We start from the raw sequence: 25,000 nt of genomic DNA, 5'->3' as shown, positions 1-25,000 counted from the left end.
GAACCACAACCCCGAGGCTCAGATTCAGCAGCTGCAGCAGAACATGCACCACATGCAACAGGTAAATAACTAGATAATGTGCAATGGCTGAAGCTGTTACGAGTGTCTGCATTCTTGTGTAAAAGTACAACATGTGTGTGAGAGTACTACATGTGTGTGAGAGTACTACATGTGTGTGAGAGTACTACATGTGTGTGAGAGTATTACATGTGTGTGAGAGTACTACATGTGTGTGAGAGTACTACATGTGTGTGAGAGTACTACATGTGTGTGAGAGTACTACATGTGTGTGAGTACTACATGTGTGTGAGAGTACTACATGTGTGTGAGAGTATTACATGTGTGTGAGAGTACTACATGTGTGTGAGAGTATTACATGTGTGTGAGAGTACTACATGTGTGTGAGTACTACATGTGTGTGAGAGTACTACATGTGTGTGAGAGTATTACATGTGTGTGAGAGTACTACATGTGTGTGAGTACTACATGTGTGTGAGAGTACTACATGTGTGTGAGAGTACTACATGTGTGTGAGAGTACTACATGTGTGTGAGAGTACTACATGTGTGTGAGAGTACTACATGTGTGTGAGTACTACATGTGTGTGAGAGTACTACATGTGTGTGAGAGTATTACATGTGTGTGAGAGTACTACATGTGTGTGAGAGTATTACATGTGTGTGAGAGTACTACATGTGTGTGAGAGTACTACATGTGTGTGAGAGTACTACATGTGTGTGAGAGTACTACATGTGTGTGAGAGTACTACATGTGTGTGAGAGTACTACATGTGTGTGAGTACTACATGTGTGTGAGAGTACTACATGTGTGTGAGAGTATTACATGTGTGTGAGAGTACTACATGTGTGTGAGAGTATTACATGTGTGTGAGAGTACTACATGTGTGTGAGTACTACATGTGTGTGAGAGTACTACATGTGTGTGAGAGTATTACATGTGTGTGAGAGTACTACATGTGTGTGAGTACTACATGTGTGTGAGAGTACTACATGTGTGTGAGAGTACTACATGTGTGTGAGAGTACTACATGTGTGTGAGAGTACTACATGTGTGTGAGAGTACTACATGTGTGTGAGTACTACATGTGTGTGAGAGTACTACATGTGTGTGAGAGTATTACATGTGTGTGAGAGTACTACATGTGTGTGAGAGTATTACATGTGTGTGAGAGTACTACATGTGTGTGAGAGTACTACATGTGTGTGAGAGTACTACATGTGTGTGAGAGTACTACATGTGTGTGAGTACTACATGTGTGTGAGAGTACTACATGTGTGTAAGTAGTACTGGTGGTACTACTTAAGAGAAAAAGTCCAATTTAATTGACAACAAATTACATTAAATCTGCGCTAGGGTTAGAGCTTTGGGTCAGGGTTAGGGCTTTGGGTCAGGGCTTTGGGTCAGGGTCAGGGCTTTGGGTCAGGGTTAGGGCTTTGGGTCAGGGTTAGGGCTTTGGGTCAGGGTTGGGGCTTTGGGTCAGGGTTGGGGCTTTGGGTCAGGGTTGGGGCTTTGGGTCAGGATTGGGGCTTTGGGTCAGGGTCAGGGCTTTGGGTCAGGGTTAGGGCTTTGGGTCAGGGCTTTGGGTCAGGGTTAGGGCTTTGGGTCAGGGCTTTGGGTCAGGGTCAGGGCTTTGGGTCAGGGTTAGGGCTTTGGGTCAGGGTTAGGGCTTTGGGTCAGGGTTAGGGCTTTGGGTCAGGGTTGGGGCTTTGGGTCAGGGTTGGGGCTTTGGGTCAGGATTGGGGCTTTGGGTCAGGGTCAGGGCTTTGGGTCAGGGTTAGGGCTTTGGGTCAGGGCTTTGGGTCAGGGTTAGGGCTTTGGGTCAGGGCTTTGGGTCAGGGCTTTGGGTCAGGGTCAGGGCTTTGGGTCAGGGTTAGGGCTTTGGGTCAGGGCTTTGGGTCAGGGCTTTGGGTCAGGGCTTTGGGTCAGGGTTAGGGCTTTGGGTCAGGGTTAAGGCTTTGGGTCAGGATTGGGGCTTTGGGTCAGGATTGGGGCTTTGGGTCAGGATTGGGGCTTTGGAGTCAGGATTGGGGCTTTGGTTAACGCTTTGGAGTGCAGTTTGGGTCGGAACACACAGAGACGCTTTTGCCTCGTCACTGGATCATAAGCTTGACTCTCCATAAATCCCCTCGAGCTCGACTCCTCCCCCTGAGCTCGACTCCTCCCCTCGAGCTCGACTCCTCCCCCTGAGCTCGACTCCTCCCCCCTGAGCTCAACTCCTCCCCCTGAGCTCGACTCCTCCCCTCGAGCTCGACTCCTCCCCTCGAGCTCGACTCCTCCCCTCGACCTCGACTCCTCCCCTCGACCTCGACTCCTCCCCTCGACCTCGACTCCTCCCCCCGAGCTCGACTCCTCCCCCCGAGCTCAACTCCTCCCCTGAGCTCAACTCCTCCCCCCGAGCTCGACTCCTCCCCCCGAGCTCAACTCCTCCCCTCGAGCTCGACTCCTCCCCCTGAGCTCAACTCCTCCCCTCGAGCTCGACTCCTCCCCTCGAGCTCAACTCCTCCCCCCGAGCTCGACTCCTCCCCTCAAGCTCGACTCCTCCCCTGAGCTCAACTCCTCCCCCCGAGCTCGACTCCTCCCCCTCGAGCTCAACTCCTCCCCTCGAGCTCGACTCCTCCCCCTGAGCTCGACTCCTCCCCCCTGAGCTCGACTCCTCCCCCCTGAGCTCAACTCCTCCCCCTGAGCTCAACTCCTCCCCCTGAGCTCGACTCCTCCCCTCGAGCTTGACTCCTCCCCTCGAGCTCGACTCCTCCCCTCGAGCTCGACTCCTCCCCTCGACCTCGACTCCTCCCCTCGACCTCGACTCCTCCCCTCGACCTCGACTCCTCCCCTCGACCTCGACTCCTCCCCTCGACCTCGACTCCTCCCCTCGAGCTCGACTCCTCCCCTCGAGCTCGACTCCTCCCCCCGAGCTCAACTCCTCCCCTGAGCTCAACTCCTCCCCCCGAGCTCGACTCCTCCCCCTGAGCTCAACTCCTCCCCTCGAGCTCGACTCCTCCCCCTGAGCTCAACTCCTCCCCTCGAGCTCGACTCCTCCCCTCGAGCTCAACTCCTCCCCCCGAGCTCGACTCCTCCCCTCGAGCTCGACTCCTCCCCTCAAGCTCGACTCCTCCCCCCGAGCTCGACTCCTCCCCCCGAGCTCGACTCCTCCCCTCGAGCTCGACTCCTCCCCTCGAGCTCGACTCCTCCCCTCAAGCTCGACTCCTCCCCCCGAGCTCGACTCCTCCCCTCGAGCTCGACTCCTCCCCTCAAGCTCGACTCCTCCCCTCGAGCTCGACTCCTCCCCCCGAGCTCGACTCCTCCCCTCAAGCTCGACTCCTCCCCCTGAGCTCGACTCCTCCCCCCGAGCTCGACTCCTCTCTCGTTGTGATTGAACGTTGAATCTCCTCCAGCGCCGCAGAGTTCGCCCTGATTCCACGCTTGTCCTTTTATATCAGAAGTGACAGCGGCGGCGGAACGAGCCACCGACAGTAACGCTCTCTCCTCCGAGTCTCACACCACCACGAGTTTACTCTTTTACTCCACGTCACTTCAAGAGTATGATTAATGACTCAAGACGTTTACTAAAGATCTAACAATGTAAACGATGTGTTTCGCAGCAGTTGCTGAGTCTCCAGGAGCAGCTGAGGAACCGAGAGGACGAGCTGGAGCGAGCCAGAGAAGAGCAGAAGGTCCTGGAGAGGGAGGTCCACTGCCTCACAGACAAGGTGAGGACCGGGACTAGAACCAGGGCTGGACCGGGACTAGAACCAGGACTGGACCGGGACTAGAACCAGGACTGAAGCAGGACTAGAACCAGGACTGGACCGGGACTAGAACCAGCTGGAGCAGGACTGGAACCAGGACGGAAGCAGGACTAAAGTAGGACTAAAACCAGGTCTGAATTAGGAATGAACCAGGAATAAAACATGGAATAAACTAGGACTAGAATAAGGACTAAATCAGGTCTAAACCAGGTCCAAACCAGGCCAAAACCAGGTCCAAACCAGATCTAAACCAGATCTAAACCAGGACTAAACCAGGTCTAAACCAGGTCTAAACCAGGACTAAACCAGGACTAAACCAGGACTAAACCAGGACTAAACCAGGACTAAACCAGGACTAACCTAAACAGGGCAGTGTGAGATAAAGACATCTCTCTCTCAAATATAATGAGTATTTATTGACCACAGAAGGCGCTCGGAACAAAACTACATAAAAACTGACAGCGCACGATGCAATATTAACCAGGACTGACTTAAACGCTTGTTCCAATTGGAGTGTTTCCGCGAGCGCTTCATGTCGAAGCGGGAGCACCCAGGATGGAGCGGAGGAGGCGTTCTGGCTCCCGTACGCTTTGTGTTTGTGCTGCACTAAAAGAGGCTCGTGTTTCAGATCCATGCAGCAGCTGTAAACCTCATCACGCTAACAGGCTACAGCCACCAACAAACCTCATCACGCTAACAGGCTACAGCCACCAACAAACCTCATCACGCTAACAGGCTACAGCCACCGACAAACCTCATCACGCTAACAGGCTACAGCCACCAACAAACCTCATCACGCTAACAGGCTACAGCCACCAACAAACCTGATCACGCTAACAGGCTACAGCCACCAACAAACCTCATCACGCTAACAGGCTACAGCCACCAACAAACCTCATCACTCTAACAGGCTACAGCCACCAACAAACCTCATCACGCTAACAGGCTACAGCCACCGACAAACCTCATCACGCTAACAGGCTACAGCCACCGACAAACCTCATCACGCTAACAGGCTACAGCCACCAATAAACCTCATCACGCTAACAGGCTACAGCCACCGACAAACCTCATCACGCTAACAGGCTGCAGCCACCGACAAACCTCATCACGCTAACAGGCTACAGCCACCGACAAACCTCATCACGCTAACAGGCTACAGCCACCGACAAACCTCATCACGCTAACAGGCTAAAACCACCGACAAACCTCATCACGCTAACAGGCTACAGCCACCAACAAACTTCATCACGCTAAGAGGCTACAGCCACTGACAAACCTCATCACGCTAACAGGCTACAGCCACCAACAAACCTGATCACGCTAACAGGCTAAAGCCACCAACAAACCTCATCACGCTAACAGGCTACAGCCACGACAAACCTCATCGCGCTAACAGGCTACAGCCACCGACAATTCCTCATCACGCTAACAGGCTACAGCCACTGACAAACCTCATCACGCTAACAGGCTACAGCCACTGACAAACCTCATCACGCTAACAGGCTACAGCCACTGACAAACCTCATCACGCTAACAGGCTACAGCCACCGACAAACCTCATCACGCTAACAGGCTACAGCCACCAATAAACCTCATCACGCTAACAGGCTACAGCCACCGACAAACCTCATCACGCTAACAGGCTACAGCCACCAACAAACTTCATCACGCTAAGAGGCTACAGCCACTGACAAACCTCATCACGCTAACAGGCTACAGCCACCAACAAACCTGATCACGCTAACAGGCTAAAGCCAACAACAAACCTCATCACGCTAACAGGCTACAGCCACGACAAACCTCATCGCGCTAACAGGCTACAGCCACCGACAATTCCTCATCACGCTAACAGGCTACAGCCACTGACAAACCTCATCACGCTAACAGGCTACAGCCACGACAAGCCTCATCACGCTAACAGGCTACAGCCACCAACAAACCTCATCACGCTAACAGGCTACAGCCACCGACAAACCTCATCACGCTAACAGGCTACAGCCACTAATAAACCTCATCACGCTAACAGGCTAAAACCACCGACAAACCTCATCACGCTAACAGGCTAAAGCCACCGACAAACCTCATCACGCTAACAGGCTACAGCCACCGACAAACCTCATCACGCTAACAGGCTACAGCCACCGACAAACCTCATCGCGCTAACAGGCTACAGCCACCGACAATTCCTCATCACGCTAACAGGCTACAGCCACTGACAAACCTCATCACGCTAACAGGCTACAGCCACTGACAAACCTCATCACGCTAACAGGCTACAGCCACTGACAAACCTCATCACGCTAACAGGCTACAGCAGCCGACAAACCTCATCACGCTAACAGGCTACAGCCACCAATAAACCTCATCACGCTAACAGGCTACAGCCACCGACAAACCTCATCACGCTAACAGGCTAAAGCCACCAACAAACCTCATCACGCCAACAGGCTACAGCCACCGACAAACCTCATCACGCTAACAGGCTACAGCCACCGTCAAACCTCATCACGCTAACAGGCTACAGCCACCAACAAACCTCATCACGCTAACAGGCTACAGCCACCGACAAACCTCATCACGCCAACAGGCTACAGCCACCGACAAACCTCATCACGCTAACAGGCTACAGCCACCGTCAAACCTCATCATGCTAACAGGCTACAGCCACCAACAAACTTCATCACGCTAAGAGGCTACAGCCACTGACAAACCTCATCACGCTAACAGGCTACAGCCACCAACAAACCTGATCACGCTAACAGGCTAAAGCCACCAACAAACCTCATCACGCTAACAGGCTACAGCCACGACAAACCTCATCGCGCTAACAGGCTACAGCCACCGACAATTCCTCATCACGCTAACAGGCTACAGCCACTGACAAACCTCATCACGCTAACAGGCTACAGCCACTGACAAACCTCATCACGCTAACAGGCTACAGCCACTGACAAACCTCATCACGCTAACAGGCTACAGCCACCGACAAACCTCATCACGCTAACAGGCTACAGCCACCAATAAACCTCATCACGCTAACAGGCTACAGCCACTGACAAACCTCATCACACTAACAGGATACAGCCACCAACAAACTCATCACGCTAACAGGCTAAAGCCACCGACAAACCTCATCACGCTAACAGGCTACAGCCACTGACAAACCTCATCACGCTAACAGGCTACAGCCACCAACAAACCTGATCACGCTAACAGGCTACAGCCACCGACAAACCTCATAACGCTAACAGGCTACAGCCACCGACAAACCTCATCACGCTAACAGGCTACAGCCACGACAAGCCTCATCACGCTAACAGGCTACAGCCACCAACAAACTTCATCACGCTAACAGGCTACAGCCACCAACAAACCTCATCACGCTAACAGGCTACAGCCACTGACAAACCTCATCACGCTAACAGGCTACAGCCACCAACAAACCTCATCACGCTAACAGGCTACAGCCACCAACAAACCTCATCACGCTAACAGGCTACAGCCACCAACAAACCTCATCACGCTAACAGGCTACAGCCACAAACAAACCTCATCACGCTAACAGGCTACAGCCACCGACAAACCTCATCACGCTAACAGGCTACAGCCACGACGAGCCTCATCACGCTAACAGGCTACAGCCACCAACAAACTTCATCACGCTAACAGGCTACAGCCACCAACAAACCTCATCACGCTAACAGGCTACAGCCACTGACAAACCTCATCACGCTAACAGGCTACAGCAACCAACAAACCTCATCACGCTAACAGGCTACAGCCACCAACAAACCTCATCACGCTAACAGGCTACAGCCACCAACAAACCTCATCACGCTAACAGGCTACAGCCACCAACAAACCTCATCACGCTAACAGGCTACAGCCACTGACAAACCTCATCACGCTAACAGGCTACAGCCACCAACAAACCTCATCACGCTAACAGGCTAAAGCCACCGACAAACCTCATCATACTAACAGGCTACAGCCACCAACAATTCCTCATCACGCTAACAGGCTACAGCCACTGACAAACCTCATCACGCTAACAGGCTACAGCCACTGACAAACCTCATCACGCTAACAGGCTACAACCACCAACAAACTTCATCACGCTAACAGGCTACAGCCACCAACAAACCTCATCACGCTAACAGGCTACAGCCACTGACAAACCTCATCACGCTAACAGGCTACAGCCACCGACAAACCTCATCACGCTAACAGGCTACAGCCACCTACAAACCTCATCACGCTAACAGGCTACAGCCACCGACAAACCTCATCACGCTAACAGGCTACAGCCATTGACAAACCTCATAACGGTAACAGGCTACAGCCACCGACAAACCTCATCACGCTAACAGGCTACAGCCACCGACAAACCTCATCACGCTAACAGGCTACAGCCACCAACAAACCTCATCACGCTAACAGGCTACAGCCACCTACAAACCTCATCACGCTAACAGGCTACAGCCACCAACAATTCCTCATCACGCTAACAGGCTACAGCCACCAACAAACCTCATCACGCTAACAGGCTACAGCCACCGACAAACCTCATCACGCTAACAGGCTACAGCCACCGACAAACCTCATCACGCTAACAGGCTACAGCCACCGACAAACCTCATCACGCTAACAGGCTACAGCCACCGACAAACCTCATCACGCTAACAGGCTACAGCCACCAACAAACCTCATCACGCTAACAGGCTAAAGCCACCGACAAACCTGATCATGCTAACAGGCTACAGCCACTGACAAACCTGATCACGCTAACAGGCTACAGCCACCAACAAACCTCATCACGCTAACAGGCTACAGCCACCGACAAACCTGATCACGCTAACAGGCTACAGCCACCAACAAACCTCATCACGCTAACAGGCTACAGCCACCGACAAACCTGATCACGCTAACAGAATACAGCCACCAACAAACTTCATCACGCTAACAGGCTACAGCCACCAACAAACCTCATCACGCTAACAGGCTACAGCCACTGACAAACCTCATCACGCTAACAGGCTACAGCAACCAACAAACCTCATCACGCTAACAGGCTACAGCCACCAACAAACCTCATCACGCTAACAGGCTACAGCCACCAACAAACCTCATCACGCTAACAGGCTACAGCCACCAACAAACCTCATCACGCTAACAGGCTACAGCCACTGACAAACCTCATCACGCTAACAGGCTACAGCCACCAACAAACCTCATCACGCTAACAGGCTACAGCCACCGACAAACCTGATCACGCTAACAGGCTACAGCCACCAACAAACCTCATCACGCTAACAGGCTACAGCCACCGACAAACCTGATCACGCTAACAGAATACAGCCACCAACAAACTTCATCACGCTAACAGGCTACAGCCACCAACAAACCTCATCACGCTAACAAGCTACAGCCACCAACAAACCTCATCACGCTAACAGGCTACAGCCACCAACAAACCTCATCACGCTAACAGGCTACAGCCACCGACAAACCTCATCACGCTAACAGGCTACAGCCATTGACAAACCTCATAACGGTAACAGGCTACAGCCACCGACAAACCTCATCACGCTAACAGGCTACAGCCACCGACAAACCTCATCACGCTAACAGGCTACAGCCACCAACAAACCTCATCACGCTAACAGGCTACAGCCACCTACAAACCTCATCACGCTAACAGGCTACAGCCACCAACAATTCCTCATCACGCTAACAGGCTACAGCCACCAACAAACCTCATCACGCTAACAGGCTACAGCCACCGACAAACCTCATCACGCTAACAGGCTACAGCCACCAACAAACCTCATCACGCTAACAGGCTAAAGCCACCGACAAACCTGATCATGCTAACAGGCTACAGCCACTGACAAACCTGATCACGCTAACAGGCTACAGCCACCAACAAACCTCATCACGCTAACAGGCTACAGCCACCGACAAACCTGATCACGCTAACAGGCTACAGCCACCAACAAACCTCATCACGCTAACAGGCTACAGCCACCGACAAACCTGATCACGCTAACAGAATACAGCCACCAACAAACTTCATCACGCTAACAGGCTACAGCCACCAACAAACCTCATCACGCTAACAAGCTACAGCCACCAACAAACCTCATCACGCTAACAGGCTACAGCCACCAACAAACCTCATCACGCTAACAGGCTACAGCCACCGACAAACCTCATCACGCTAACAGGCTACAGCCACCAACAATTCCTCATCACGCTAACAGGCTACAGCCACTGACAAACCTCATCACGCTAACAGGCTACAGCCACCAACAATTCCTCATCACGCTAACAGGCTACAGCCACCGACAAACCTCATCACGCTAACAGGCTACAGCCACCGACAAACCTGATCACGCTAACAGGCTACAGCCACCAACAATTCCTCATCACGCTAACAGGCTACAGCCACTGACTAACCTCATCACGCTAACAGGCAACAGCCACCAACAATTCCTCATCACGCTAACCGGCTACAGCCACTGACAAACCTCATCACGCTAACAGGCTACAGCCACCAACAAACCTCATCACGCTAACAGGCTACAGCCACCGACAAACCTGATCACGCTAACAGAATACAGCCACCAACAAACTTCATCACGCTAACAGGCTACAGCCACCAACAAACCTCATCACGCTAACAGGCTACAGCCACCAACAAACCTGATCACGCTAACAGGCTACAGCCACCGACAAACCTCATCACGCTAACAGGCTACAGCCACCGACAAACCTCATCACGCTAACAGGCTACAGCCACGACAAGCCTCATCACGCTAACAGGCTACAGCCACCAACAAACTTCATCACGCTAACAGGCTACAGCCACCGACAAACCTCATCACGCTAACAGGCTACAGCCACCAACAAACCTCATCACGCTAACAGGCTACAGCCACCAACAAACCTCATCACGCTAACAGGCTACAGCCACTGACAAACCTCATCACGCTAACAGGCTACAGCCACCAACAAACCTCATCACGCTAACAGGCTACAGCCACCAACAAACCTCATCACGCTAACAGGCTACAGCCACCAACAAACCTCATCATGCTAACAGGCTACAGCCACTGACAAACCTCATCACGCTAACAGGCTACAGCCACCAACAAACCTCATCACGCTAACAGGCTAAAGCCACCAACAAACCTCATCACGCTAACAGGCTACAGCCACCGACAAACCTCATCACGCTAACAGGCTACAGCCACTGACAAACCTCATCACGCTAACAGGCTACAGCCACCAACAAACTTCATCACGCTAACAGGCTACAGCCACCAACAAACTTCATCACGCTAACAGGCTACAGCCACCAACAAACCTCATCACGCTAACAGACTACAGCCACTGACAAACCTCATCACGCTAACAGGCTACAGCTACCGACAAACCTCATCACGCTAACAGGCTACAGCCACCTACAAACCTCATCACGCTAACAGGCTACAGCCACCGACAAACCTCATCACGCTAACAGGCTACAGCCATTGACAAACCTCATCACGCTAACAGGCTACAGCCACCGACAAACCTCATCACGCTAACAGGCTACAGCCACCAACAAACCTCATCACGCTAACAGGCTACAGCCACCGACAAACCTGATCACGCTAACAGGCTACAGCCACTGACAAACCTGATCACGCAAACAGGCTACAGCCACCAACAAACCTCATCACGCTAACAGGCTACAGCCACCAACAAACCTGATCACGCTAACAGGCTACAGCCACCAACAAACCTCATCACGCTAACAGGCTACAGCCACCGACAAACCTGATCACGCTAACAGAATACAGCCACCAACAAACTTCATCACGCTAACAGGCTACAGCCACCAACAATTCCTCATCACGCTAACAAGCTACAGCCACCAACAAACCTCATCACGCTAACAGGCTACAGCCACCAACAAACCTCATCACGCTAACAGGCTACAGCCACCGACAAACCTCATCACGCTAACAGGCTACAGCCACCAACAAACCTCATCACGCTAACAGGCTACAGCCACCGACAAACCTGATCACGCTAACAGAATACAGCCACCAACAAACTTCATCACGCTAACAGGCTACAGCCACCAACAATTCCTCATCACGCTAACAAGCTACAGCCACCAACAAACCTCATCACGCTAACAGGCTACAGCCACCAACAAACCTCATCACGCTAACAGGCTACAGCCACCGACAAACCTCATCATGCTAACAGGCTACAGCCACCAACAATTCCTCATCACGCTAACAGGCTACAGCCACTGACAAACCTCATCACGCTAACAGGCTACAGCCACCAACAATTCCTCATCACGCTAACAGGCTACAGCCACCGACAAACCTCATCACGCTAACAGGCTACAGCCACCGACAAACCTCATCACGCTAACAGGCTACAGCCACCAACAATTCCTCATCACGCTAACAGGCTACAGCCACTGACTAACCTCATCACGCTAACAGGCAACAGCCACCAACAATTCCTCATCACGCTAACAGGCTACAGCCACTGACAAACCTCATCACGCTAACAGGCTACAGCCACCAACAAACCTCATCACGCTAACAGGCTACAGCCACCGACAAACCTGATCACGCTAACAGAATACAGCCACCAACAAACTTCATCACGCTAACAGGCTACAGCCACCAACAAACCTCATCACGCTAACAGGCTACAGCCACCAACAAACTTCATTACGCTAACAGGCTACAGCCACCAACAAACCTCATCACGCTAACAAGCTACAGCCACCAACAAACCTCATCACGCTAACAGGCTACAGCCACCAACAAACCTCATCACGCTAACAGGCTACAGCCACCGACAAACCTCATCACGCTAACAGGCTACAGCCACCAACAATTCCTCATCACGCTAACAGGCTACAGCCACTGACAAACCTCATCACGCTAACAGGCTACAGCCACCAACAATTCCTCATCACGCTAACAGGCTACAGCCACCGACAAACCTCATCACGCTAACAGGCTACAGCCACCGACAAACCTCATCACGCTAACAGGCTACAGCCACCAACAATTCCTCATCACGCTAACAGGCTACAGCCACTGACAAACCTCATCACGCTAACAGGCTACAGCCACCAACAATTCCTCATCACGCTAACAGGCTACAGCCACCGACAAACCTCATCACGCTAACAGGTTACAGCCACCAACAATTCCTCATCACGCTAACAGGCTACAGCCACCGACAAACCTCATCACGCTAACAGAATACAGCCACCAACAAACTTCATCACGCAAACAGGCTACAGCCACCAACAAACCTCATCACGCTAACAAGCTACAGCCACCAACAAACCTCATCACGCTAACAGGCTACAGCCACCAACAAACCTCATCACGCTAACAGGCTACAGCCACCGACAAACCTCATCACGCTAACAGGCTACAGCCACTGACAAACCTCATCACGCTAACAGGCTACAGCCACCAACATTTCCTCATCACGCTAACAGGCTACAGCCACCGACAAACCTCATCACGCTAACAGGCTACAGCCACCAACAAACCTCATCACGCTAACAGGCTACAGCCACTGACAAACCTCATCACGCTAACAGGCTACAGCCCCCAACAAACCTGATCACGCTAACAGGCTACAGCCACCGACAAACCTCATCACACTAACAGGATACAGCCACCAACAAACCTCATCACGCTAACAGGCTACAGCCACCAACAATTCCTCATCACGCTAACAGGCTACAGCCACTGACAAACCTCATCACGCTAACAGGCTACAGCCACCAACAAACCTGATCACGCTAACAGGCTACAGCCACCAACAATTCCTCATCACGCTAACAGGCTACAGCCACCAACAATTCCTCATCACGCTAACAGGCTACAGCCACTGACAAACCTCATCACGCTAACAGGCTACAGCCACTGACAAACCTCATCACGCTAACAGGCTACAGCCACTGACAAACCTCATCACGCTAACAGGCTACAGCAGCCGACAAACCTCATCACGCTAACAGGCTACAGCCACCAATAAACCTCATCACGCTAACAGGCTACAGCCACCGACAAACCTCATCACGCTAACAGGCTAAAGCCACCAACAAACCTCATCACGCCAACAGGCTACAGCCACCGACAAACCTCATCACGCTAACAGGCTACAGCCACCGTCAAACCTCATCACGCTAACAGGCTACAGCCACCAACAAACCTCATCACGCTAACAGGCTACAGCCACCGACAAACCTCATCACGCCAACAGGCTACAGCCACCGACAAACCTCATCACGCTAACAGGCTACAGCCACCGTCAAACCTCATCATGCTAACAGGCTACAGCCACCAACAAACTTCATCACGCTAAGAGGCTACAGCCACTGACAAACCTCATCACGCTAACAGGCTACAGCCACCAACAAACCTGATCACGCTAACAGGCTAAAGCCACCAACAAACCTCATCACGCTAACAGGCTACAGCCACGACAAACCTCATCGCGCTAACAGGCTACAGCCACCGACAATTCCTCATCACGCTAACAGGCTACAGCCACTGACAAACCTCATCACGCTAACAGGCTACAGCCACTGACAAACCTCATCACGCTAACAGGCTACAGCCACTGACAAACCTCATCACGCTAACAGGCTACAGCCACCGACAAACCTCATCACGCTAACAGGCTACAGCCACCAATAAACCTCATCACGCTAACAGGCTACAGCCACCGACAAACCTCATCACACTAACAGGCTACAGCCACTGACAAACCTCATCACACTAACAGGATACAGCCACCAACAAACTCATCACGCTAACAGGCTAAAGCCACCGACAAACCTCATCACGCTAACAGGCTACAGCCACTGACAAACCTCATCACGCTAACAGGCTACAGCCACCAACAAACCTGATCACGCTAACAGGCTACAGCCACCGACAAACCTCATAACGCTAACAGGCTACAGCCACCGACAAACCTCATCACGCTAACAGGCTACAGCCACGACAAGCCTCATCACGCTAACAGGCTACAGCCACCAACAAACTTCATCACGCTAACAGGCTACAGCCACCAACAAACCTCATCACGCTAACAGGCTACAGCCACTGACAAACCTCATCACGCTAACAGGCTACAGCCACCAACAAACCTCATCACGCTAACAGGCTACAGCCACCAACAAACCTCATCACGCTAACAGGCTACAGCCACCAACAAACCTCATCACGCTAACAGGCTACAGCCACAAACAAACCTCATCACGCTAACAGGCTACAGCCACCGACAAACCTCATCACGCTAACAGGCTACAGCCACGACGAGCCTCATCACGCTAACAGGCTACAGCCACCAACAAACTTCATCACGCTAACAGGCTACAGCCACCAACAAACCTCATCACGCTAACAGGCTACAGCCACTGACAAACCTCATCACGCTAACAGGCTACAGCAACCAACAAACCTCATCACGCTAACAGGCTACAGCCACCAACAAACCTCATCACGCTAACAGGCTACAGCCACCAACAAACCTCATCACGCTAACAGGCTACAGCCACCAACAAACCTCATCACGCTAACAGGCTACAGCCACTGACAAACCTCATCACGCTAACAGGCTACAGCCACCAACAAACCTCATCACGCTAACAGGCTAAAGCCACCGACAAACCTCATCATACTAACAGGCTACAGCCACCAACAATTCCTCATCACGCTAACAGGCTACAGCCACTGACAAACCTCATCACGCTAACAGGCTACAGCCACTGACAAACCTCATCACGCTAACAGGCTACAACCACCAACAAACTTCATCACGCTAACAGGCTACAGCCACCAACAAACCTCATCACGCTAACAGGCTACAGCCACTGACAAACCTCATCACGCTAACAGGCTACAGCCACCGACAAACCTCATCACGCTAACAGGCTACAGCCACCTACAAACCTCATCACGCTAACAGGCTACAGCCACCGACAAACCTCATCACGCTAACAGGCTACAGCCATTGACAAACCTCATAACGGTAACAGGCTACAGCCACCGACAAACCTCATCACGCTAACAGGCTACAGCCACCGACAAACCTCATCACGCTAACAGGCTACAGCCACCAACAAACCTCATCACGCTAACAGGCTACAGCCACCTACAAACCTCATCACGCTAACAGGCTACAGCCACCAACAATTCCTCATCACGCTAACAGGCTACAGCCACCAACAAACCTCATCACGCTAACAGGCTACAGCCACCGACAAACCTCATCACGCTAACAGGCTACAGCCACCGACAAACCTCATCACGCTAACAGGCTACAGCCACCGACAAACCTCATCACGCTAACAGGCTACAGCCACCGACAAACCTCATCACGCTAACAGGCTACAGCCACCAACAAACCTCATCACGCTAACAGGCTAAAGCCACCGACAAACCTGATCATGCTAACAGGCTACAGCCACTGACAAACCTGATCACGCTAACAGGCTACAGCCACCAACAAACCTCATCACGCTAACAGGCTACAGCCACCGACAAACCTGATCACGCTAACAGGCTACAGCCACCAACAAACCTCATCACGCTAACAGGCTACAGCCACCGACAAACCTGATCACGCTAACAGAATACAGCCACCAACAAACTTCATCACGCTAACAGGCTACAGCCACCAACAAACCTCATCACGCTAACAAGCTACAGCCACCAACAAACCTCATCACGCTAACAGGCTACAGCCACCAACAAACCTCATCACGCTAACAGGCTACAGCCACCGACAAACCTCATCACGCTAACAGGCTACAGCCACCAACAATTCCTCATCACGCTAACAGGCTACAGCCACTGACAAACCTCATCACGCTAACAGGCTACAGCCACCAACAATTCCTCATCACGCTAACAGGCTACAGCCACCGACAAACCTCATCACGCTAACAGGCTACAGCCACCGACAAACCTGATCACGCTAACAGGCTACAGCCACCAACAATTCCTCATCACGCTAACAGGCTACAGCCACTGACTAACCTCATCACGCTAACAGGCAACAGCCACCAACAAACCTCATCACGCTAACAGGCTACAGCCACCGACAAACCTGATCACGCTAACAGAATACAGCCACCAACAAACCTCATCACGCTAACAGGCTACAGCCACCGACAAACCTCATCACGCTAACAGGCTACAGCCACGACAAGCCTCATCACGCTAACAGGCTACAGCCACCAACAAACTTCATCACGCTAACAGGCTACAGCCACCGACAAACCTCATCACGCTAACAGGCTACAGCCACCAACAAACCTCATCACGCTAACAGGCTACAGCCACCAACAAACCTCATCACGCTAACAGGCTACAGCCACTGACAAACCTCATCACGCTAACAGGCTACAGCCACCAACAAACCTCATCACGCTAACAGGCTACAGCCACCAACAAACCTCATCACGCTAACAGGCTACAGCCACCAACAAACCTCATCATGCTAACAGGCTACAGCCACTGACAAACCTCATCACGCTAACAGGCTACAGCCACCAACAAACCTCATCACGCTAACAGGCTAAAGCCACCAACAAACCTCATCACGCTAACAGGCTACAGCCACCGACAAACCTCATCATGCTAACAGGCTACAGCCACTGACAAACCTCATCACGCTAACAGGCTACAGCCACCAACAAACTTCATCACGCTAACAGGCTACAGCCACCAACAAACTTCATCACGCTAACAGGCTACAGCCACCAACAAACCTCATCACGCTAACAGACTACAGCCACTGACAAACCTCATCACGCTAACAGGCTACAGCCACCTACAAACCTCATCACGCTAACAGGCTACAGCCACCGACAAACCTCATCACGCTAACAGGCTACAGCCATTGACAAACCTCATCACGCTAACAGGCTACAGCCACCGACAAACCTCATCACGCTAACAGGCTACAGCCACCAACAAACCTCATCACGCTAACAGGCTACAGCCACCGACAAACCTGATCACGCTAACAGGCTACAGCCACTGACAAACCTGATCACGCTAACAGGCTACAGCCACCAACAAACCTCATCACGCTAACAGGCTACAGCCACCAACAAACCTGATCACGCTAACAGGCTACAGCCACCAACAAACCTCATCACGCTAACAGGCTACAGCCACCGACAAACCTGATCACGCTAACAGAATACAGCCACCAACAAACTTCATCACGCTAACAGGCTACAGCCACCAACAATTCCTCATCACGCTAACAAGCTACAGCCACCAACAAACCTCATCACGCTAACAGGCTACAGCCACCAACAAACCTCATCACGCTAACAGGCTACAGCCACCGACAAACCTCATCACGCTAACAGGCTACAGCCACCAACAAACCTCATCACGCTAACAGGCTACAGCCACCGACAAACCTGATCACGCTAACAGAATACAGCCACCAACAAACTTCATCACGCTAACAGGCTACAGCCACCAACAATTCCTCATCACGCTAACAAGCTACAGCCACCAACAAACCTCATCACGCTAACAGGCTACAGCCACCAACAAACCTCATCACGCTAACAGGCTACAGCCACCGACAAACCTCATCACGCTAACAGGCTACAGCCACCAACAATTCCTCATCACGCTAACAGGCTACAGCCACTGACAAACCTCATCACGCTAACAGGCTACAGCCACCAACAATTCCTCATCACGCTAACAGGCTACAGCCACCGACAAACCTCATCACGCTAACAGGCTACAGCCACCGACAAACCTCATCACGCTAACAGGCTACAGCCACCAACAATTCCTCATCACGCTAACAGGCTACAGCCACTGACTAACCTCATCACGCTAACAGGCAACAGCCACCAACAATTCCTCATCACGCTAACAGGCTACAGCCACTGACAAACCTCATCACGCTAACAGGCTACAGCCACCAACAAACCTCATCACGCTAACAGGCTACAGCCACCGACAAACCTGATCACGCTAACAGAATACAGCCACCAACAAACTTCATCACGCTAACAGGCTACAGCCACCAACAAACCTCATCACGCTAACAGGCTACAGCCACCAACAAACTTCATTACGCTAACAGGCTACAGCCACCAACAAACCTCATCACGCTAACAAGCTACAGCCACCAACAAACCTCATCACGCTAACAGGCTACAGCCACCAACAAACCTCATCACGCTAACAGGCTACAGCCACCGACAAACCTCATCACGCTAACAGGCTACAGCCACCAACAATTCCTCATCACGCTAACAGGCTACAGCCACTGACAAACCTCATCACGCTAACAGGCTACAGCCACCAACAATTCCTCATCACGCTAACAGGCTACAGCCACCGACAAACCTCATCACGCTAACAGGCTACAGCCACCGACAAACCTCATCACGCTAACAGGCTACAGCCACCAACAATTCCTCATCACGCTAACAGGCTACAGCCACTGACAAACCTCATCACGCTAACAGGCTACAGCCACCAACAATTCCTCATCACGCTAACAGGCTACAGCCACCGACAAACCTCATCACGCTAACAGGTTACAGCCACCAACAATTCCTCATCACGCTAACAGGCTACAGCCACCGACAAACCTCATCACGCTAACAGAATACAGCCACCAACAAACTTCATCACGCAAACAGGCTACAGCCACCAACAAACCTCATCACGCTAACAAGCTACAGCCACCAACAAACCTCATCACGCTAACAGGCTACAGCCACCAACAAACCTCATCACGCTAACAGGCTACAGCCACCGACAAACCTCATCACGCTAACAGGCTACAGCCACTGACAAACCTCATCACGCTAACAGGCTACAGCCACCAACATTTCCTCATCACGCTAACAGGCTACAGCCACCGACAAACCTCATCACGCTAACAGGCTACAGCCACCAACAAACCTCATCACGCTAACAGGCTACAGCCACTGACAAACCTGATCACGCTAACAGGCTACAGCCACCGACAAACCTCATCACACTAACAGGATACAGCCACCAACAAACCTCATCACGCTAACAGGCTACAGCCACCAACAATTCCTCATCACGCTAACAGGCTACAGCCACTGACAAACCTCATCACGCTAACAGGCTACAGCCACCAACAAACCTGATCACGCTAACAGGCTACAGCCACCAACAATTCCTCATCACGCTAACAGGCTACAGCCACCAACAATTCCTCATCACGCTAACAGGCTACAGCCACCAACAAGACACTCAATCTATAGCCTACAATATACACCTGCATGTAAAGAACTTTTAGTCACGAGAAAGAGAGAAAATGAAATATTTCACTGTTGTTTTGGTTTCAATATTTGTTAAATTGTGTTTTTTCTGCACACTAATATTTGAAGTCGTGACATCACTGCTGGACACGAACGATGTACAAAAAACTGAATTTATCTTATTCTAGCGACTTTTAGAAAGACCTGTCCATATAAATGGCAAACATAATTGTAACAATTTAGGTGTGGTCTGGTTTAAAGTCGACTAAACCAGGACTAAACTAGGACTGAACCAGGACCGACCCAGAACCAGGGCTAAACCAGGACTAAAACGGGACTAAAGCAGGACTAAACCAGGACCGACCCAGGACCAGGACTAAAGCGGGACCGACCCAGAACCAGGACTAAAGCGGGACTAAAACAGGACTAAAGCGGGACAAAGAGCAGAAAGAGCTGCTCGTGGGCAACAGAAAGAACTCACTGAGGCAGTAAATGGGTCAGTGCTGCATTAGAGCTTTGAGTTTGTGAATAAAGATTTAGAGCCAAACAGACTAGGACTAAAGCAGGACAAAAGCAGGACTAAACCAGGACCATCCCGGCCTGAACCAGGACTAAACCAGGACTAAAGCAGGACTAAACCAGGGCTAAACCAGGGCTAAACCAGGGCTAAACCAGGGCTAAACCAGGACTTAACAAGGACTAAATCAGGACTAAACCAGGTCTAAACAGTTCAGACATATGGACTACAGTTGTTGTTCTCTTTGTGTTCAGCTGCTGAACATCAGTGTAGAGACTGTGGAAAGCACCAGCTCCGAGCTCCAGGACAAGGTACAACTCACAACAACACAACAAATATACTGTTTTTACTTTCCGCACCACAAACTGGAGTTTACTTATACTATTGTATACTTCACCACTCAAGTTCCAAAACCAAACACAGAGCGGGTCATTTTAATAAGATGCAAAAGATAAAGGGAATGTAGCAACGTTAATAAATTGGTTTGTATAAAGAAGTACAAGTATTACTAAATGTCAAGGAGCCTCTCCTTTCCCGGATCGACGGATGTGTCTGTGGCGTGTTTTCCTGCAGGCGGTGAGCGGCTGCGCGCCGTGTCTGCGCCCGAGTCGAGATCGCCGAGGAGACGCCGTGAGGAGAGGAAGCGTCGCGTCGGAGAGGGAAGCCCTGCTCCTGGGTGAGTCCTACCAACAGCACCTGGTCCAACACCTGGTCCAACACCTGGTCCAACACCTGGTCCAATACCTGGTCCAACACCTGGTCCTACACCTGGTCCAACACCTGGTCCAACACCTGGTCCAACACCTGGTCCAACACCTGGTCCAACATCTTGTCCAACATCTTGTCCTACACCTGGTCCTACACCTGGTCCAACACCTGGTCCAACACCTGGTCCTACACCTGGTCCAACACCTGGTCCAATACCTGGTCCAACACCTGGTCAAACACCTGGTCCAACACCTGGTCCAACACCTGGTCCAACATCTTGTCCTACACCTGGTCCTACACCTGGTCCAACACCTGGTCCAACACCTGGTCCAACACCTGGTCCAACACCTGGTCCAACACCTGGTCCAACACCTGGTCCTACACCTGGTCCAACACCTGGTCCAACACCTGGTCCAACACCTGGTCAAACACCTGGTCCAACATCTTGTCCAACACCTGGTCCTACACCTGGTCCTACACCTGGTCCAACACCTGGTCCAACACCTGGTCCAACACCTGGTCAAACACCTGGACAAACACCTGGTCCAACACCTGGTCCAACACCTGGTCCTACACCTGGTCCTACACCTGGTCCTGTCTAACAGAAATGCGTCGGACGGCGATGGCGGTTTGAGAACTAAAGTGTGAACTTGTCTCTTTTGCAGGCGTGATGTCCACTTTCCTCCACGTCCATCCATTTGGGGCGAATCTGGAGTATCTGTGGTCCTACATACAGAGGCTCGACTCCAAGGTAACGGAGTCGTTTGTTTAGCCCCGCTCTAGCCCCTCTTTAGACCCGCTTTAGCACCGCTGTAGACCCGCTTTAGACCCGCTTTAGACCCGCTTTAGCACCGCTGTAGACCCGCTTTAGACCCGCTTTAGACCCGCTTTAGCACCGCTGTAGACCCGCTTTAGACCCGCTTTAGACCCGCTTTAGACCCGCTTTAGCACTGCTGTAGACCCGCTTTAGCACCGCTGTAGACCCGCTTTAGCCCCGCTTTAGCGCCGCTTTAGCACCGCTGTAGCACCGCTGTAGCACCGCTGTAGCACCGCTTTAGCACCGCTTTAGACCCGCCTTTAGCCCTTCTTTAGCACCGCTTTAGACCCGCCTTTAGCCCTTCTTTAGCACTGCTTTAGCCCTTCTTTAGCTCCGCTTTGGCCCTTGCTTTAGCTCCGCTTTAGCCCCGCTTTAGCACCGCTGTAGACCCGCTTTAGCACCGCTGTAGACCCGCTTTAGCCCCGCTTTAGCTCCGCTTTAGCCCCGCTTTAGCACCGCTGTAGACCCGCTTTAGCACCGCTGTAGACCCGCTTTAGCCCCGCTTTAGCACCGCTGTAGACCCGCTTTAGACCCGCTTTAGCCCTTCTTTAGCACCACTTTAGCACTGCTTTAGCCCTTCTTTAGCTCCGCTTTGGCCCTTGCTTTAGCTCCGCTTTAGACCCTCTTTGGCCCGTCTTTTGCCCCGCTTTAGCCCCGCTTTAGCCCCACTTTAGCCCCACTTTAGCCATGTTTTAGCCTCTCATCTGGCTCTCATCTGGCTCTCGTCGTTCAGGCCTCGGCGCTGGAGTTGGAGCGCCTGATGCTGCGTCTTCCGTCCATGTTCCGACAGGAGTTGAGCGGAGTCGGGGCGAATCTGGAGAAACGCTGGAAGTTCTGCGGCTTCGACACTCTGGGAACGCCATGACGACAAAGCAACGCACGCACAAAAACAGACTCAGATCACACCAACTCCTGAACTACAGAGCGGTGTGTGCGGTGTGTGCGGTGTGAGGGGTGTGTGCGGTGTGTGCGGTGTGAGGGGTGTGAGGGGTGTGAGCGGTGTGAGGGGTGTGAGCGGTGTGTGCGGTGTGAGGGGTGTGAGCGGTGTGTGCGGTGTGTGCGGTGTGAGCGGTGTGTGCGGTGTGAGCGGTGTGTGCGGTGTGAGGGGTGTGAGGGGTGTGAGGGGTGTGAGGGGTGTGAGCGGTGTGTGCGGTGTGAGCGGTGTGAGCGGTGTGAGGGGTGTGAGCGGTGTGTGCGGTGTGAGGGGTGTGAGGGGTGTGTGCGGTGTGAGCGGTGTGAGCGGTGTGTGCGGTGTGAGCGGTGTGTGCGGTGTGAGGGGTGTGAGGGGTGTGTGCGGTGTGAGCGGTGTGAGCGGTGTGTGCGGTGTGTGCGGTGTGAGCGGTGTGAGCGGTGTGAGGGGTGTGAGGGGTGTGAGCGGTGTGAGCGGTGTGTGCGGTGTGAGGGGTGTGTGCGGTGTGTGCGGTGTGAGCGGTGTGTGCGGTGTGAGCGGTGTGTGCGGTGTGAGCGGTGTGTGCGGTGTGAGCGGTGTGAGCGGTGTGTGCGGTGTGAGGGGTGTGTGCGGTGTGAGCGGTGTGTGCGGTGTGAGCGGTGTGAGCGGTGTGAGCGGTGTGAGCGGTGTGAGGGGTGTGAGCGGTGTGAGGGGTGTGAGGGGTGTGAGCGGTGTGAGCGGTGTGTGCGGTGTGTGCGGTGTGAGGGGTGTGTGCGGTGTGTGCGGTGTGTGCGGTGTGTGCGGTGTGTGCGGTGTGAGCGGTGTGAGCGGTGTGAGCGGTGTGAGCGGTGTGAGGGGTGTGAGCGGTGTGAGCGGTGTGAGGGGTGTGAGGGGTGTGAGCGGTGTGAGCGGTGTGTGCGGTGTGTGCGGTGTGTGCGGTGTGAGGGGTGTGTGCGGTGTGTGCGGTGTGTGCGGTGTGTGCGGTGTGAGCGGTGTGAGCGGTGTGAGCGGTGTGAGCGGTGTGAGCGGTGTGAGCGGTGTGAGCGGTGTGAGCGGTGTGAGGGGTGTGAGCGGTGTGAGCGGTGTGAGCGGTGTGAGCGGTGTGAGCGGTCACACGGGACACGGGGGATTCTCTAAGAAAACATCACGTCTATAAGAAAACCACTATTCACTTGTTCATTTATGCAAAACTGGTTTCTGCTCATTTTGACCCGGCTAAATCCTGGTCCGGTCGGGATTTAACCCAGGATTACCTGCTTTGGACCTGGTTTGGACTTTGTTTAGTCCTGGTTTAGTCCTGTTTTAGACCTGGTTTAGTCCTGGTTTAGACCTGGTTTGGTCCTGGTTTAGTCCTGGTTTAGACCTGGTTTAGTCCTGGTTTAGTCCTGGTTTAGTCCTGTTTTAGACCTGGTTCAGTCCTGGTTTAGACCTGGTTTGGTCCTGGTTTAGTCCTGGTTTAGACCTGGTTTAGTCCTGGTTTAGTCCTGGTTTAGTCCTGGTTTAGACCTGGTTTGGTCCTGGTTTAGTCCTGGTTTAGTCCTGGTTTAGACCTGGTTTAGTCCTGGTTTGTTAAATATTTATATGATACGTGTCTTTTTCTACAACTTGTTACGAGTCGTTTGAAGATATTTGGATCAGAGAGAAAGAGATGAAGAGATATTGTAATATTGTGAGAAATAAAACATCTTTATGTATGAAATGACCTGGTCCTTGCTTCTCTTTGGGCTGAAGAAACTCAGGGAAAATGCATCATGAAACGTTCGAGTTATTTATTTGACCCTCAAATCTTATTTTTCTACCACAAAATAGCAAACAAATCATAATCCCTCATGTATTGAACCATCGGTCGATATAATAATTATCGCATTTAACGACGACCATGAACATTTCGTGTTTTATTCGCTCAAACGTCTTCATTCGCTCGCCGTCGTCGTGGTGACATTTGACCCGGTTCTGTCGTCAG

General features: G+C 52.0%; 1 protein-coding gene across 2 annotated transcripts in view; it reads left to right on the top strand.

Annotated features, from left to right (window-relative positions):
• enox1 (ecto-NOX disulfide-thiol exchanger 1) overlaps positions 1–23,089 on the top strand; it is a 52,393-nt gene extending 29,304 nt beyond the window's left edge. Inside the window, exons 9-14 of one of the 2 annotated variants that reach the window (XM_072445287.1) lie at positions 1–61; positions 3,624–3,728; positions 20,878–20,934; positions 21,197–21,299; positions 21,997–22,082; positions 22,882–23,089. The exon at positions 1–61 is cut by the window's left edge and continues 208 nt beyond it. In XM_072445287.1, the coding sequence (XP_072301388.1) occupies positions 1–61; positions 3,624–3,728; positions 20,878–20,934; positions 21,197–21,299; positions 21,997–22,082; positions 22,882–23,013 (544 nt within the window). In that variant the 3' untranslated portion in view covers positions 23,014–23,089. Of the gene's footprint in view, positions 62–3,620; positions 3,729–20,877; positions 20,935–21,196; positions 21,300–21,996; positions 22,083–22,881 lie in introns of both variants that reach the window. The other variant, XM_072445286.1, reaches the window with a different exon arrangement.
• The last annotated feature ends 1,911 nt before the right edge of the window (positions 23,090–25,000 follow it).

This window comes from Eucyclogobius newberryi, unplaced genomic scaffold, assembly GCF_026437365.1.
Source record: "Eucyclogobius newberryi isolate DKJ021-1_F unplaced genomic scaffold, fEucNew1.0.hap1 SCAF_14, whole genome shotgun sequence".
NCBI lineage: Eukaryota > Metazoa > Chordata > Actinopteri > Gobiiformes > Gobiidae > Eucyclogobius > Eucyclogobius newberryi.
The sequence above is the reverse complement of the archived record's forward strand: the minus strand, read 5'-3'. Positions and strand labels throughout refer to the sequence as shown.